The 12,891-nt window shown below is 36.8% G+C and overlaps 1 protein-coding gene across 1 annotated transcript in view; it reads left to right on the top strand.

Moving 5' to 3' along the window:
- Positions 1-12,118, top strand: part of LOC118797007 (integrin beta-1-like) — a 32,418-nt gene extending 20,300 nt beyond the window's left edge. Inside the window, exons 10-16 of the mRNA XM_036556211.1 lie at positions 270-410; positions 966-1,168; positions 2,857-3,095; positions 7,160-7,382; positions 8,605-8,834; positions 9,192-9,358; positions 11,400-12,118. Coding sequence (XP_036412104.1) covers positions 270-410; positions 966-1,168; positions 2,857-3,095; positions 7,160-7,382; positions 8,605-8,834; positions 9,192-9,358; positions 11,400-11,465 — 1,269 coding nt within the window. The 3' untranslated portion in view covers positions 11,466-12,118. The remainder of the gene's footprint in view (positions 1-269; positions 411-965; positions 1,169-2,856; positions 3,096-7,159; positions 7,383-8,604; positions 8,835-9,191; positions 9,359-11,399) is intronic.
- The last annotated feature ends 773 nt before the right edge of the window (positions 12,119-12,891 follow it).

The following is a 12,891-nucleotide window of genomic DNA, read 5'->3' as shown; positions in this document are numbered from 1 at the left end:
CTCTGATTTGGAGACTGATCTGGTAGGTTACTTCTGATTGAAAGAGACTGCTCTTGTCAGTTACTTCTGATTCAGAGACTGCTCTTTTTGGTTACTTCTGATTTAGAGACTGCTCTTTTTGGTTACTTCTGATTGAGAGACTGCTCTTGTAGGTTACCTCTGGTTTAGACTTTCCTCTATCTGATTCTGTTTCCTCCTAGTATTATTGGGTATAATAATGTTTGAATGACATTGCTTTTGCTTTGCCGTTTCATGGATCTCTGCCTTAGTCTTTGTCATCTGAGGTGATTCTGGACAACAGCAAGCTGCCTGACGGAGTGTCCATTTCATACGTGTCCCACTGCAAGAATGGAGTGAGTGAAACTGGAGAAAATGGAAGAAAGTGCTCAAACATCTCCATCGGTGATGAGGTGAGACAAAAGCACTCACTCATATCTTTAAAGAGACAGTTTGGAAATTTACACAGTTTTCCTTAAAGCTGTGCTATGTGAGATTCTTTTTTTGTTAACCCATTAAGGCCAACCAGAAAAGTGCTATTTAATTGGCTCTTCTTTGTTAATTACATGATTTCTCAGTGCTGCTGTTTATTTTCATATACAAAGAATGTGATCTAATGAAGCTGAAAATTTGAAGAGGAAAAATCACACACCAGTTTTGCTTTATTGTTACAAACCAATAATCAAATATTCTTCTGCACATGATGTGCATTACACATTTCCACCAGAGAGGTCTCCAAATCCCCCAAACTTACACAGTGTAACTTTAAGTGTAGTCAAGCAAACAAGATATGGTTGGTCTTTGTTTGAAACATATTAACCTCCTGTATTTGGAAATGGTTTTGTCTTTTTAGCTTTCAGGCTACCACAAGCATTGTACTAAAAGTTTGGGCACCCCTGGTTTAGAATTTTAATTTTGAACCAATGAGGGCAACATGTCACCAATTCCTGGTTCCTTTCATCTCGTAGGTGAACTTTGACATAACTATTACCGCTAAGGGCTGTCCATCTCATGGAAAATCAGAGACGATACACATCAAGCCACAGGGGTTCAACGAGGAGGTGGCGGTTGACCTGATCTTCATTTGTGAGTGTGAATGTCACAAAGATGGAATCCCCAACAGTCCAGACTGTCACTTCGGAAACGGAACCTTTGAGTGTGGAATATGCAGGTGGGAGATCATCCTGAAATACATAAATACAATAACTTTGGGATGTCTGCTTCATTATCCATGTGTATGGTCTAATTTAAAATGCTAGCACATTTTATTGGCAGCCCTCCAATGATATCCCACACAAAATGCAACATATTTAAAATATTTTAATATTTCCTTTAGATTTTGGAGAATATAAACAGTATTTCACAGTATGTTTACAATATGTTCTAATTACACTTCCCGGGCCAATATTCCTCGGCCTTTTCCTGATGAGTTTGGAGAGAGAAATCAGCTCTCAATATATTGTAAAAATTGTAAAATGATTTTGTGTTATTTTTAAAATTTGCTGTGAGTCATCCACAAACCCGTTAAAGTTATCTTCCATGTTGAGAAGCACACTGCTGTGAGACACTGATCTGGCACAATGGAACTGTGTTCTCCGGAGTAATCGAGCCCCATCCAATTTTGGATGAGCTGGAGTGGCATTTATGATCCAAAACTAATCATTCAACATCAGTACCTGACCTCACTAATGCTCTTGTGGCTGAATGCAACCATATCCTCACAGCAATGTTCCAACATCAAAGTAGAGGCTGATACTGCAGACAAACTGTCCATTAATACTAGGAGTGGGAGGCACGTCTAGGCACCTCACAATTCGATTCAAGTTTGATTCAGAGTACTAAATGCGATTATACAATGATTCTTTATGCATCTTAATTTGATTCTATAGCCAGCTTAATTGTTTCCTGAATTTGTCCATCTTCACAGTAAGCTGCATCTTACAAAGAGCACATGTTGAGCTGAAAAAAGCAATACTGTATGACCTTTTTGTTCCCTCTGTCACATTGCATACAATATACTTGATCAGAAACGTCAACAACTATTCACTGGTCAACAGTCAACAACAAAGGTCAAAGGTAAACAACTATTCACTGTTGACCTTTTTCAATAACAAATTATAAAAAGGTCAGATTATGATGTTTTGTGCATCAATGTTTTGTGTAAAGTCTAGCATGAAAGAATTGTATGCATCCAAGAATCATTATTTTTTCCAAACCCTAATTAATACCTTTGATTTCAGAAGATTGATTTCAAACAAGCAGGCGTCTACAGCCTTTTGAACATACAGGGGATCTTTACATTTGTGTTTTATTGTTTGAGTTAGTTAGCTTGCTAACTGCACCAAAATGGATAGTTTTTTTATTGTCAAACTTTTAGTTCAGCTGTGGTTGTGCCTGTTTTGCATGTTTGCGTGTGACACAGACTGCAGCTTTAGAATTAAACAGGCTGTTTTTGGTACTGATACACGTAACTTGATATTGATACATGATACAGTCTGGGCCGAAACGCATAGCACAAAGTTCAGACATCAGTCCAACAGAACAACATTTATCTGTTTTTTTCCCCTCTACGTGTTCCTCTTTCCACTTAAGTGCTCTACAGACTGTCCGCAGTAACAGCACTGCTTATCACTTCACTGTGAATGCTAAAGTGCTGCAGGATGAATGGATGGGGTGGGGTCATATGTAAATACCTCCATGGTTGTGATATTACAACATGGATTCAAAAAGGGCTGTTTTTGTAGTTTATGTGGATTTTATAGACTATTGAGTGAATGCTTCTCTCATTTCAGCGGACCTCAGTAGATTGCTAGAAGACCTATAAAGTAACCCATCACTGAACAGTGCTGTTTTCCTCAGGTGTAACGAGGGCCGTATCGGCAGGTTGTGTGAGTGCAGCAGAGACGAAGTCAGAACAGAGGATCTGGATGCAAACTGCCGTATGGACAATGGCACGGACATTTGCAGCAATAACGGAGAGTGTGTCTGTGGAGTGTGTGAATGCAAGACTAGAGACAATCCAGAGGAGAAGTATGATGGGAAGTTCTGTGAGTGCGACAACTTCAGTTGCGACCGTTCCAATGGCAAGCTCTGCGGAGGTATGAACCTGTAGGGGACCATAATAGATAAACAGGTTTATTTATGTGTTCTTAAGGTTCGTCCTAGTTTACTACAAGTTTACTAAAGTGTGCTTGCAGATAAACAGTAAGTGTTAAATATAATCGCATAAGTCAAATACTTCAGTACATTTAAGACATTCCATCCTGTAGCCCAAAGTCACTAAAGTCATGGAGTGGAGTACCCATGACCAGGTGGGCACACCAGACCATGACCCACTGTTTTGTTCTGTTGCCAGGATATTTTGGTTCTGTGGACTATTCTCAGTCCAGCAGTGACACTGAGGTGTTCAAAAACTCCAGCAGCACTGCTGTGTCTGATCAACTCAGACCAGCACAACACACACTAACACACCACCACCACATCAGTGTCACTGCAGTGCTGAGAATGATCCATCACCCAAATAATACCTGCTCTGTGGTGGTCCTATGGGGGTCCTGACTACTGAAGGAGAGGAAGGAAGAGGTTAACAAAGTATGCACAGAAACAGATGGACTACAACTTGAATTTTAAGTATATATTCAGTATTCTATATGTGCTTAATGTATTTACAGTACACTTTTTAAATGTACTACAGTATACTGTATTTTTATGAGTAGAACATGTACAGATCTATGAGTTTAAAGAATGTCTAAATCAGAATTGCCTAAACAAGTGGATCAACACTACGCCTGGATCGCTTAAAAAGTCTCCAGGAGGTCTTTTAAACTTATTTTATTAAACTTGACACTCATTCATTCATTCTTTGGATCAGTTTCTGAGCTGCTAAGCTGTGTTTATAGCCTTTATTTTGATTGAACTGCAGCTGAAATACAGTTAGTGTGTTTGGTGATATGACTGGTGTGGTAGAGTTGTGGTGTAACTACAGTCCCATACTTTGTTGATGGGGGAGGCAGGAGTGGGTGCGCATATATTGTTACAGTGCATGCTAGGGACTGTAATGCAGTGCATTGTGAAATGGGCTAATATTAATAGAAAATTCAAATAATTTGCAGGCCAGATGTGACTGCTTCACGAACCCGGCAGCCGGTAATTCTCTAAATTTTCAATGCCATAAAGAACCACTAATGGTCCCCAAGAGAATCTTTCAATGGATGTTTCTTTAGACAACCTTTTTTGTAAATGAGATTTGTTAGAGTGGAGAACTTTAAAGTTAAAAGAACCTCCACAAAATCTGAAATTTCTAGGAAGAACCTCTTTTTGCAGCAGCCATTCTGCAAGTGAATGCAAATTGACTTGGATATTTTTAATTGGCATAACCAACTAAAGCAGCTTTCCCTGTAATTCTGTTATCAGATTTACTAGGACACTCTTGGCTGTCTGTGTGTGCGGTGTTATGACTCTTTGTTAGGCTGTTAGTGAGCAATGAGGACTGAAGGGGGAGGGGTGAAGCCCCCTTATGTGAAACCAGCTTATACACAACTACAGATTTTATGAAAAAAAAAATAATCATGTTAAACTGCTACAATAAAAAACAGCATTTAGACACAATAAAACACACTTTTTAAAATATTGGCTTGTATGGTCAGCCATGAAGATAAAAATCAAGTCCATTTGAAGTTTTAAATCATACACATTTCCTTCGAAATTTGTTAATGATTAAAAAAATGCATCGTGCAAAAAACTGAAGGACCTCCAAAACAGGCTGAAATTGTACTTTATGGTTACCTACTAAGACTAGGGGTCTAATTAGCAAAGAATCTTTACCTCATGTCAAGGTGAAGTCTTTCAAAGGTCCATCACACTCACAAATCTGTTTTTCAAATATCGTTCTTGAGGGAACTAAAAGTGGTTCTTGAGTGGCGTGTACCACTTTTTAAAAGAGTTTCGTATAAAACCAGCAGCTTTAACTTTTTCACAAAAAAAACTTTAGATGTATGTCTGAAAAATAGAGGGTAGCTAGATTTCAGATATGGGTGAGGTGCAGATAGAGTGCAAGCAGGTACAGATCTATGCAAGTTCTCCCTTGTACAGATAGAAAGCATGCAGATACAGATCTACACAAGTACTAGTGATTGCAAGACCAAAGCAGTCAGAGCACAAAAATGTTTTTACGGTTTCTGATTAGATCTTGCACAACACAAGCCTATGATGCTTTTCTTCCTTTGGCTTTGTGAAAAATATACTAATGGACCCTCAGCTTTCCTATATTAATATATGCATTCAGGAGGTTGTGGAGGTTGTATTAAAAATGCTGGCATCATAAATCTGTAGCACTCAGTCTAGATCAGGGGTGTCAATCACTAAAAGGGCCATATTAAAAAATCTCAACGAATCCATGGACCAGAGAACATCTATGTTTTATGTCATTTTTATTTAACATTTTGCTATAAATTGAACTGATCAGTGTTCAAAATACACAAAAAATCAGCAGTAAAATATAAGCACTTATATTTTATAGTAGACCTTAAAATATTACATGAATACTTGAAATATTTAAAATGTAAACATCTCAGGAGCTCAGTCTTTTAAATCTACCTATTTGCTTGAATTAGACACTTGACATCTTCTCTTTGCTGCAAGGTCATTCATTCATGGGCTCAATTTTGGAGCTGCTGAGCTGACATAAAGTGTTTATATTGGCTGAACTGCAGTAAGTTGTGTGGAACTTTGTAGAATTGAGGTATAACCGCTGTCCCACAGACAGTTGTTGGGGTAGGAGAGTCAAAGTGCACATTACGTTGCAGTGCATGCTGGTGATTGTAGTGCAGCGCATTGTGAAGCTCACAGTAATAGAAATTTAAAATACATTTGTGTTGCTGGCATGATCTGGCCCGCAGGCCTTGTGTTTGACACATGGGGTCTAGATGCTCTGCAAAGCTCCAAAATGGTTGGCCTTGTTAGCCATGTCAGCTAACCACAGAAGACATGGTAACAGACCACTGGTGAAAGCAAAGTTCACTTTGGTAGTGTTTTGTGAGTATGAAAATATTAGTGAAGCACAGAAATGAAAATTCTTTGCTGAAACTCAGGATACATTTTGCTGCAGACTGACACCAAAAACAGAAAATGTTGACAATAAATAAAAACAATTGACACAAAATAGACTTAGTAGAATTTTACAGTATGTAGGCTTCAGTATGTGTCACAAAATCTCGACAACAGAACGAAAGGTTAACACTGCAAAAAAAGTAATAGTAAAATAATAAGTCCAGTCAGTAAATCTAATATTTAGAGATTGTTGGAGGAATATTATGAAATTATTTAACTTATTTCTGGACATTTTTTCTCATTTCAAGTTACTTTATTAAGTGAAATTATCACACTATATTGGCATTATCTTCCAATATAGTGAGTTCATTTCACATAATAAATATACCAACAAGAAAATGTCTACAAATACGTTTATTTTATTTATTTATTTGGTTCTTGGGATCATATGCGCAACTCTTCTTTCTACAAACATAATTGCCAAAGAGACATTTTTGTTTCATCTGTTTGTTCGAGTATAATGATGACAGGTGCTATTTCAGAATGCATTAATATCTAGAACTAGATTTATTTTTATGTAACATTTACATACATTTTTTAATATAGTATCTGAATTTTTCTCTCAGTTTCATTTTTGAAACAGATCTTTGTTAATGCATAGTCTCAGATTTTGACACTTTATTGTGAGCTTATTTAATCTTTGCTTTATCCATCAAAATGTTCTGCCTTTATTCTCTTCCAGCCAAAAACCAAAATTGCCATTTTTGACTATTTTGGACAAAAACGTTCAGAGCCTGGCATTACGGTGAATAATAAGTATACTTACATATACTAAGTATACAGTGTAGTGTAATAAGTACAGGGTACAGTACTGTGCAAAATACGTAAGCAGCCATGAACATTGTTTAGTACTGTTTGTCTTGGCCTTAAACTGACCAATGATTAATGGGGAAGAGAGAGGGTCACAGATTGTCATAGGCTACAGTCTTTAATTTAGCGCCTACATAGTGTGACCTCATTAAGCGGTCAGTGAGTGGAAATAAAAGGGTTGAGTTTCTAAAGACATAAATGATGTTTGTCTCTCTCTCTCTCTCTCTTTCTCTCTCTCTGACAGGTCATGGTCAGTGTGTGTGCAAGAAATGTGTCTGTGATGAAAACTACACAGACAGTGCATGTGATTGTTCTCTGGACAAGGAACCTTGTAGGGCCTCAAATGGGCGAGAGTGTAATGGCCACGGGAACTGCATTTGTGGAAAGTGCGAATGCACTGACCAAAAGTATCGGGGCACCACCTGTGAGGATTGCCCCACATGTGGTGGACTCTGTGGCGAGCACAAGTGAGTTAGCATCACACCAAGATGCAGTGATGAAGGGCTGCTGAGGTGTCCTGTCCCAGTCCTGATGACCTCGTGGTCCTTAAAGCACCTCACTCAGCTCATGAATAGTTGAGTTAAATCAGATGTGTAACATAAGACCATTGGGATTTTGGAGGTCAACATGTTACACTTAATGCTACTGTAACTGGTTATAACTCATAACAACATTGTTACCACTGTTTGGAGTTAATTTTGTGTCAGAAGTTTTAGTTAGAATGCTTTAAATATTAAGCATGAAGATGTGAAATATATTGCTAACACAAATAATGAGAAAAACTTTGGACTGATCTTCGGTCATTTGTTTCTATAAAAAAAAAAAAATGAAATGAAGGGGCGCCGATAATTGTGGCACACTTAAGTTTAGGGAAACATATTTCCTGATAAGACATAGGGTTTTTTATCATTGTGCTTCAAATAAAGGTTAGATTTTTGTTAGTATTTTGAATGAAAGACCAAAAGGATAAGCGATAAAGAATGTGTTTTACAGGGTGCCAATATTTGTGGAGGGCACTCTATGTATGAGTGGTATGATTCGTGGTGCTTTTGGCTAGTAGATAAACTAGCAATATTTGTTTTGTAGACATAGCAACCTCTGGTTTCTATCACATTAATCAAAGTCTGCAAGTTTCTCTACAATACATAATGGTACACAAAAATTTTGAATAATTTTGTTTACATCTTAAATGACTTGTGTAGAAATAAAAAAAAACCTACGCAATCTACTGTACATCTGCAAAGTAATCATCCGTAACAACATGCATTCCAGGGTTATTATAGTTCTGAATTTTTTTCATTAGTTTTTTATTTACTTTTTCATCTTGATTTTTGATTCCAGTTTAGTTTTGATTGGTCTTAAGGGAATTTTAATAGTTTTAATGTTGTTTTTAAATTAAAAAAATAGGTTATATGTAGTTTCAGTTTTAGTTTTAAGTATTATGATGGACACTGTGATGGCAGATATTTGTTAAGATTTACAAAAAAAAACAAAAGATTCTGTCTCAGTAATTCTGTTTTGTTTTAGTTAGTTTAGCAATAGACATTATGGTTTTGATTTTACTTTTAATGTTTATGAAAATTGTTACTATAAGTAACATTTTTTCACAGCTAGTTTTTGTTTTACGAATAGTTGTAACTTTAATCTCCCTGGCGCACACTCACTGTATTTCTGCTATACCTTGTGCAGGGAGTGTGTTAAGTGTCGAATGCATGAGAAAGCAGGAGATCATAAGTGCCATCATGAATGCTACCACTTCACTCTAACGAAGGTGAAGACAAAGGAAGATCTCCCACAGTCTGATGGCCAGTCTGTCTTCCAAGACTGTAAAGAGCGAGATGATAACGACTGCTCCTTCTTCTTCACCTATCAAGCCAATAAGACCTCCGGGGCTCACGTTGTGGTGGCAGAGGCAATTGGTGAGGAACCAGCTATGGAGTCTTCAGCTATCTGTATCACACAACTACCACCTGCCTTTAGACTAGTGCTTCTCTATCTAGGGAGCCTGATGAGTTGAAGCATAGTGGGTGTGAATAGGGAGAATACAAGAACCTGCACTCTGAGTCATAGTGAAACATATATGAACTCTAGTTTTGAAAGCCGGATGAATTAGTTTTTAACATTGCATTGAAAATTCCAGTATGTATACTCAGTGTAGAAAGTTAAAGAACTCAATTTTTAAAGTTGATCTAGGTGTGACACAGTACTGGAGATGAAGGAAGAAGAAGGTTCTGATGTTCTTCAAGTGCTGTAATGCTTTTCTGTTTCGGTTCCAGAGTGCTACACAGCTCCTGAGCTCATTCCTATTGTGGCGGGTGTGATCGGAGGTGTTGTTCTGATTGGTTTGGCCCTGCTTCTGATCTGGAAGCTGCTTATGATTATTCATGACCGAAGAGAGTTTGCAAAGTTTGAGAAAGAGAAGATGAACGCCAGGTGGGACACGGTACGTACCTGTAAAGCCAAATTATTGAGGTAGCAATTCCAGTTCCTTCTGTCAGCTCTAAAAAGTGATACTCGGGCAATAGGTAAAGAAAATTCCTGAAAATTCCTTGAACGTACTGATGATAATTCCATATGGCTATAGAGACACAGAGTACTGCCTGTGAGTTTTACATTAACCTTGATGTTTTCAGTACAAACTAAATGGCACAGTTTAGATGAAATTTGCAATAAAAATGCACGATGTGCAGGTCAGTGGCTTCGATATAATAAAGGTTCAGAACCATTTTGAAAATGTCTGTATAGTGATCATCAGTGCTTGTATAATGAGGTGGGTTGAAGAGTCTAAACTTATATTCAAGTAAAGGTTGCCCAGATGTAGTGGATCAGGCAGCCAGGTATGTTTGGTGTCCAAGGCCCAATCCCATTTGACTCCTTATCCCTACCACTTAGCCCTCACCCCTCAGTTTTGTGCATTCACGCCTAAGGGTAGGGTGTCCCATTTTTTTGTTGAGATAGAGGGGTAGGGTGAAGAGTTAGGGCTGCATGGCCCTCTAAAAGGAGGCACACTCCAAAAGGAGTGTTATGAGAAAAAAAAGAAAAAATGGCAAGATGGCTGCACAAACAACCAAACAAACCCACAAATGTGAATATTTTCTCCATTAAAAATTACAATAACCATTAATTCATCTCAGTTTAATGTCATTTCAATGTATTATGGTATATTGGTATGGTATATTTCCTTCATAACAAGCATAAAAAATTGATAAAAGTATGCTGGTGTCTCGGTAGCTAGCGAGCTAAATTTCCTGTTCCACCTTAAATTAAGGTTGAACAGGAAAAGATGTGGGCATGCGATGCCCTAAATTTAACCAAACCCCATCAGTGAGGTCGCTGAGCTTTACCGCTGCTCTGCTATCACTGCAGACTGGCAAGGTTGCCTACAGAGCACCGCTAGCAGCCTGTTCATGAAGGAATGTTCTTTTTATTTGGGGATTGTAACATTTTGTAGGGGGAGATTTCAACCAGTGTAACAACAAAAAGTGAAGTGACACTCGAAAACAAGGGGTAGGGGTAAAAATAAGAAATGGGATTGGGCCCAAATCTTGCTTCTTTAGTTTAGCACTGGAGCTAAATTAACAGTAATGTAGTAAACACTGGAAGTCAATAGTCACCCAAATCTTTTCTGTAAAATTGTCTCCAAAACTTCCTTCAACCCACTCAAACTGCTTTCAGGCCTTCAATAAGTTTGCACAGATTTGTTGATGAAGTTTTTAGCACAGTATGACTTACTGTGGGCTATAAAAATGAACAAAGCTCACAGTGTAGCTGAACACAGCAGGCACCCATATTAGGCAAAAGGTGTTGTTGAGTTTGACTCCCAAGCAGACTTCCCCTCCTGTGAATGCATGCCATGCAGGCATGTGGATGCACGCTTTGTTTCCATTTAGAAAAATGTCTTCAGTTTAAAAATACTGGATACACAATTGTTTGTAAAAAAAAAAAAGAAACAACAGAAATCCTGAACGTAATTTGTAGTGTTCATATGCCTGGGCGATGTTGGTGCACATGAAGAGGAGTCAGAATTCTGCACAGCTCTTCAAAGTTTAATTTTTATGGTTCACAGTAAGTCAAGCCTGCAAAACCTTAATGAAGACCTGGATGTGGTTTGAATGTGTTGAGGGTTTTGGGGATATATTTACAGAAAAGATTTAGGTGTCTTTCTCTTTTTCTCTTTTGGCCTTAAATAAATAAAATCACAAACCGCAAAAGTCAGAGATCACAAAACAGTACAGATGCCACAATTGCAGAATGAAAAAAAAAACAAAACAAAAAGAATTAGTAAATAAATGTTAATGACTGAAATGTATCTGAATGAAAAGTAGATTACTTTTCTCAAATATCTACTTGAACAGATATAAAAAATTACTGAGCAAAGTATAAATCTATCAATATATTGCTTGACAACTTGTAACCGATCACGTGTTCAGTGCTGTGGAACGTCAATTACCATGCTAAATACTGATTCGTAAATGTTTTCACAGACACAGAACCCGATCTATAGGAGTGCAGTGACGACGGTTGTCAACCCCAAATACGAGGGCAAGTGATGGAACTGCAGTGTGTTCAATAGCAAGACCTTTTTTGTGTTTTTATTTTGTCTGTTTTGCTTCATTTTACACTATTTTGAAATCTTCCAAAGGGTGTGTATTATTGTTTGTTTAGATGTTTTTTGGTATATGCTGTTTCAGGTTAAATAAATAAACTAACATGTACAAAAAAGATTTTATAATTACACAAAGTATTAGGAATACCTACCAATTACATCCTGGTTCAGATATGAGCTGGGAAAGTCTCAGGCGTCCAATTTAGATAGATATTAAATATTGTACATTAGTAAAAATATTCAGTAGTTTCAGGCAATAGAGCATCATGGGCTTCAAATAAATACTGCAAAATGGAAAGACATTTTTATATTCATGACCGCGTTGCTTTGCACAAAGTGTTACTTGGAAACTTGAAGGTAATATAACAAATAAAACATGGGTGTTTATTTTTGAGGACATTTTCTTAGTTTTTTGCAAACATTGTAGCATTTATATGCCATCATCTTTTCAAAACAAGACAATAAAGAAATTATATTTTAAAGATTTTAGATTGTGAAATGTATATACATATGGCAATAATGTTATATATACAATAACTCTATACTGGAAACTTTATTTTTTGTTCAAGAAATAATAAACATCCTTGTGTGAATTGGTTTCTGACCATGTGTTTATGCTTCACTAAATACTAAATCATTCCATGTGATCATGTGGTTCACTTAATCAGAATGAGATTAGGAGATAAATGGCAAAATTCTGAGTATCTTAGTAGATTTTGTTTGGTCTGCTTGGTTGGTTAGTGGATCAAAATGGACAAATATGCAAACATGCCTTTTAACAAAATGTATTGGATTAAACCCTTCACTGTCTTTCAGTGCAATACTTTTACTTACTTGAAATTCGGTAATTAAAAAAATTGATACATGAATTAATTAATTATGTTAAAATGTTTTCTTCTGCAGTGGCGTGTGAGTATTTAAAAAAAAACACTTTTAAATGAAACTGTTACTGTATGTTAATTTATTCCTTCATTTTTATGCTAAACGCCCCCCATTTATGTCCAGAGTTTAGAATAATAAGGAAAAATGCCACAGAATTTATTCTGATTGTTTTGAAGAAAATTTTGTACACACTTTAAAAAGATGGTTTAAGTCTTATTTTGTAAAGTCACTGGTTCTCTTTAGAACCATGAGTTCTACATGAAACCACTTCATGCTTAAATGGTTCTTTGCATGGTAAAATAATTCTTCAGATTGATGTTGTACATGGTTCTATACAAGCTTAACACTTACATGTACATGTTACAAGCTTAACATCATAACAGTGGTTCTATATAGAACTCATGGTACTTGAATAATATTATAAGTAATAGAACAACAAAGAACCCTTAAAGACCCATCTTTTTGAAGTGTGTAGTTATAAGATGGAT

Source organism: Colossoma macropomum, unplaced genomic scaffold (assembly GCF_904425465.1).
Source record: "Colossoma macropomum unplaced genomic scaffold, Colossoma_macropomum, whole genome shotgun sequence".
In the NCBI taxonomy this organism is placed as follows: domain Eukaryota; kingdom Metazoa; phylum Chordata; class Actinopteri; order Characiformes; family Serrasalmidae; genus Colossoma; species Colossoma macropomum.
The sequence above is the reverse complement of the archived record's forward strand: the minus strand, read 5'-3'. Positions and strand labels throughout refer to the sequence as shown.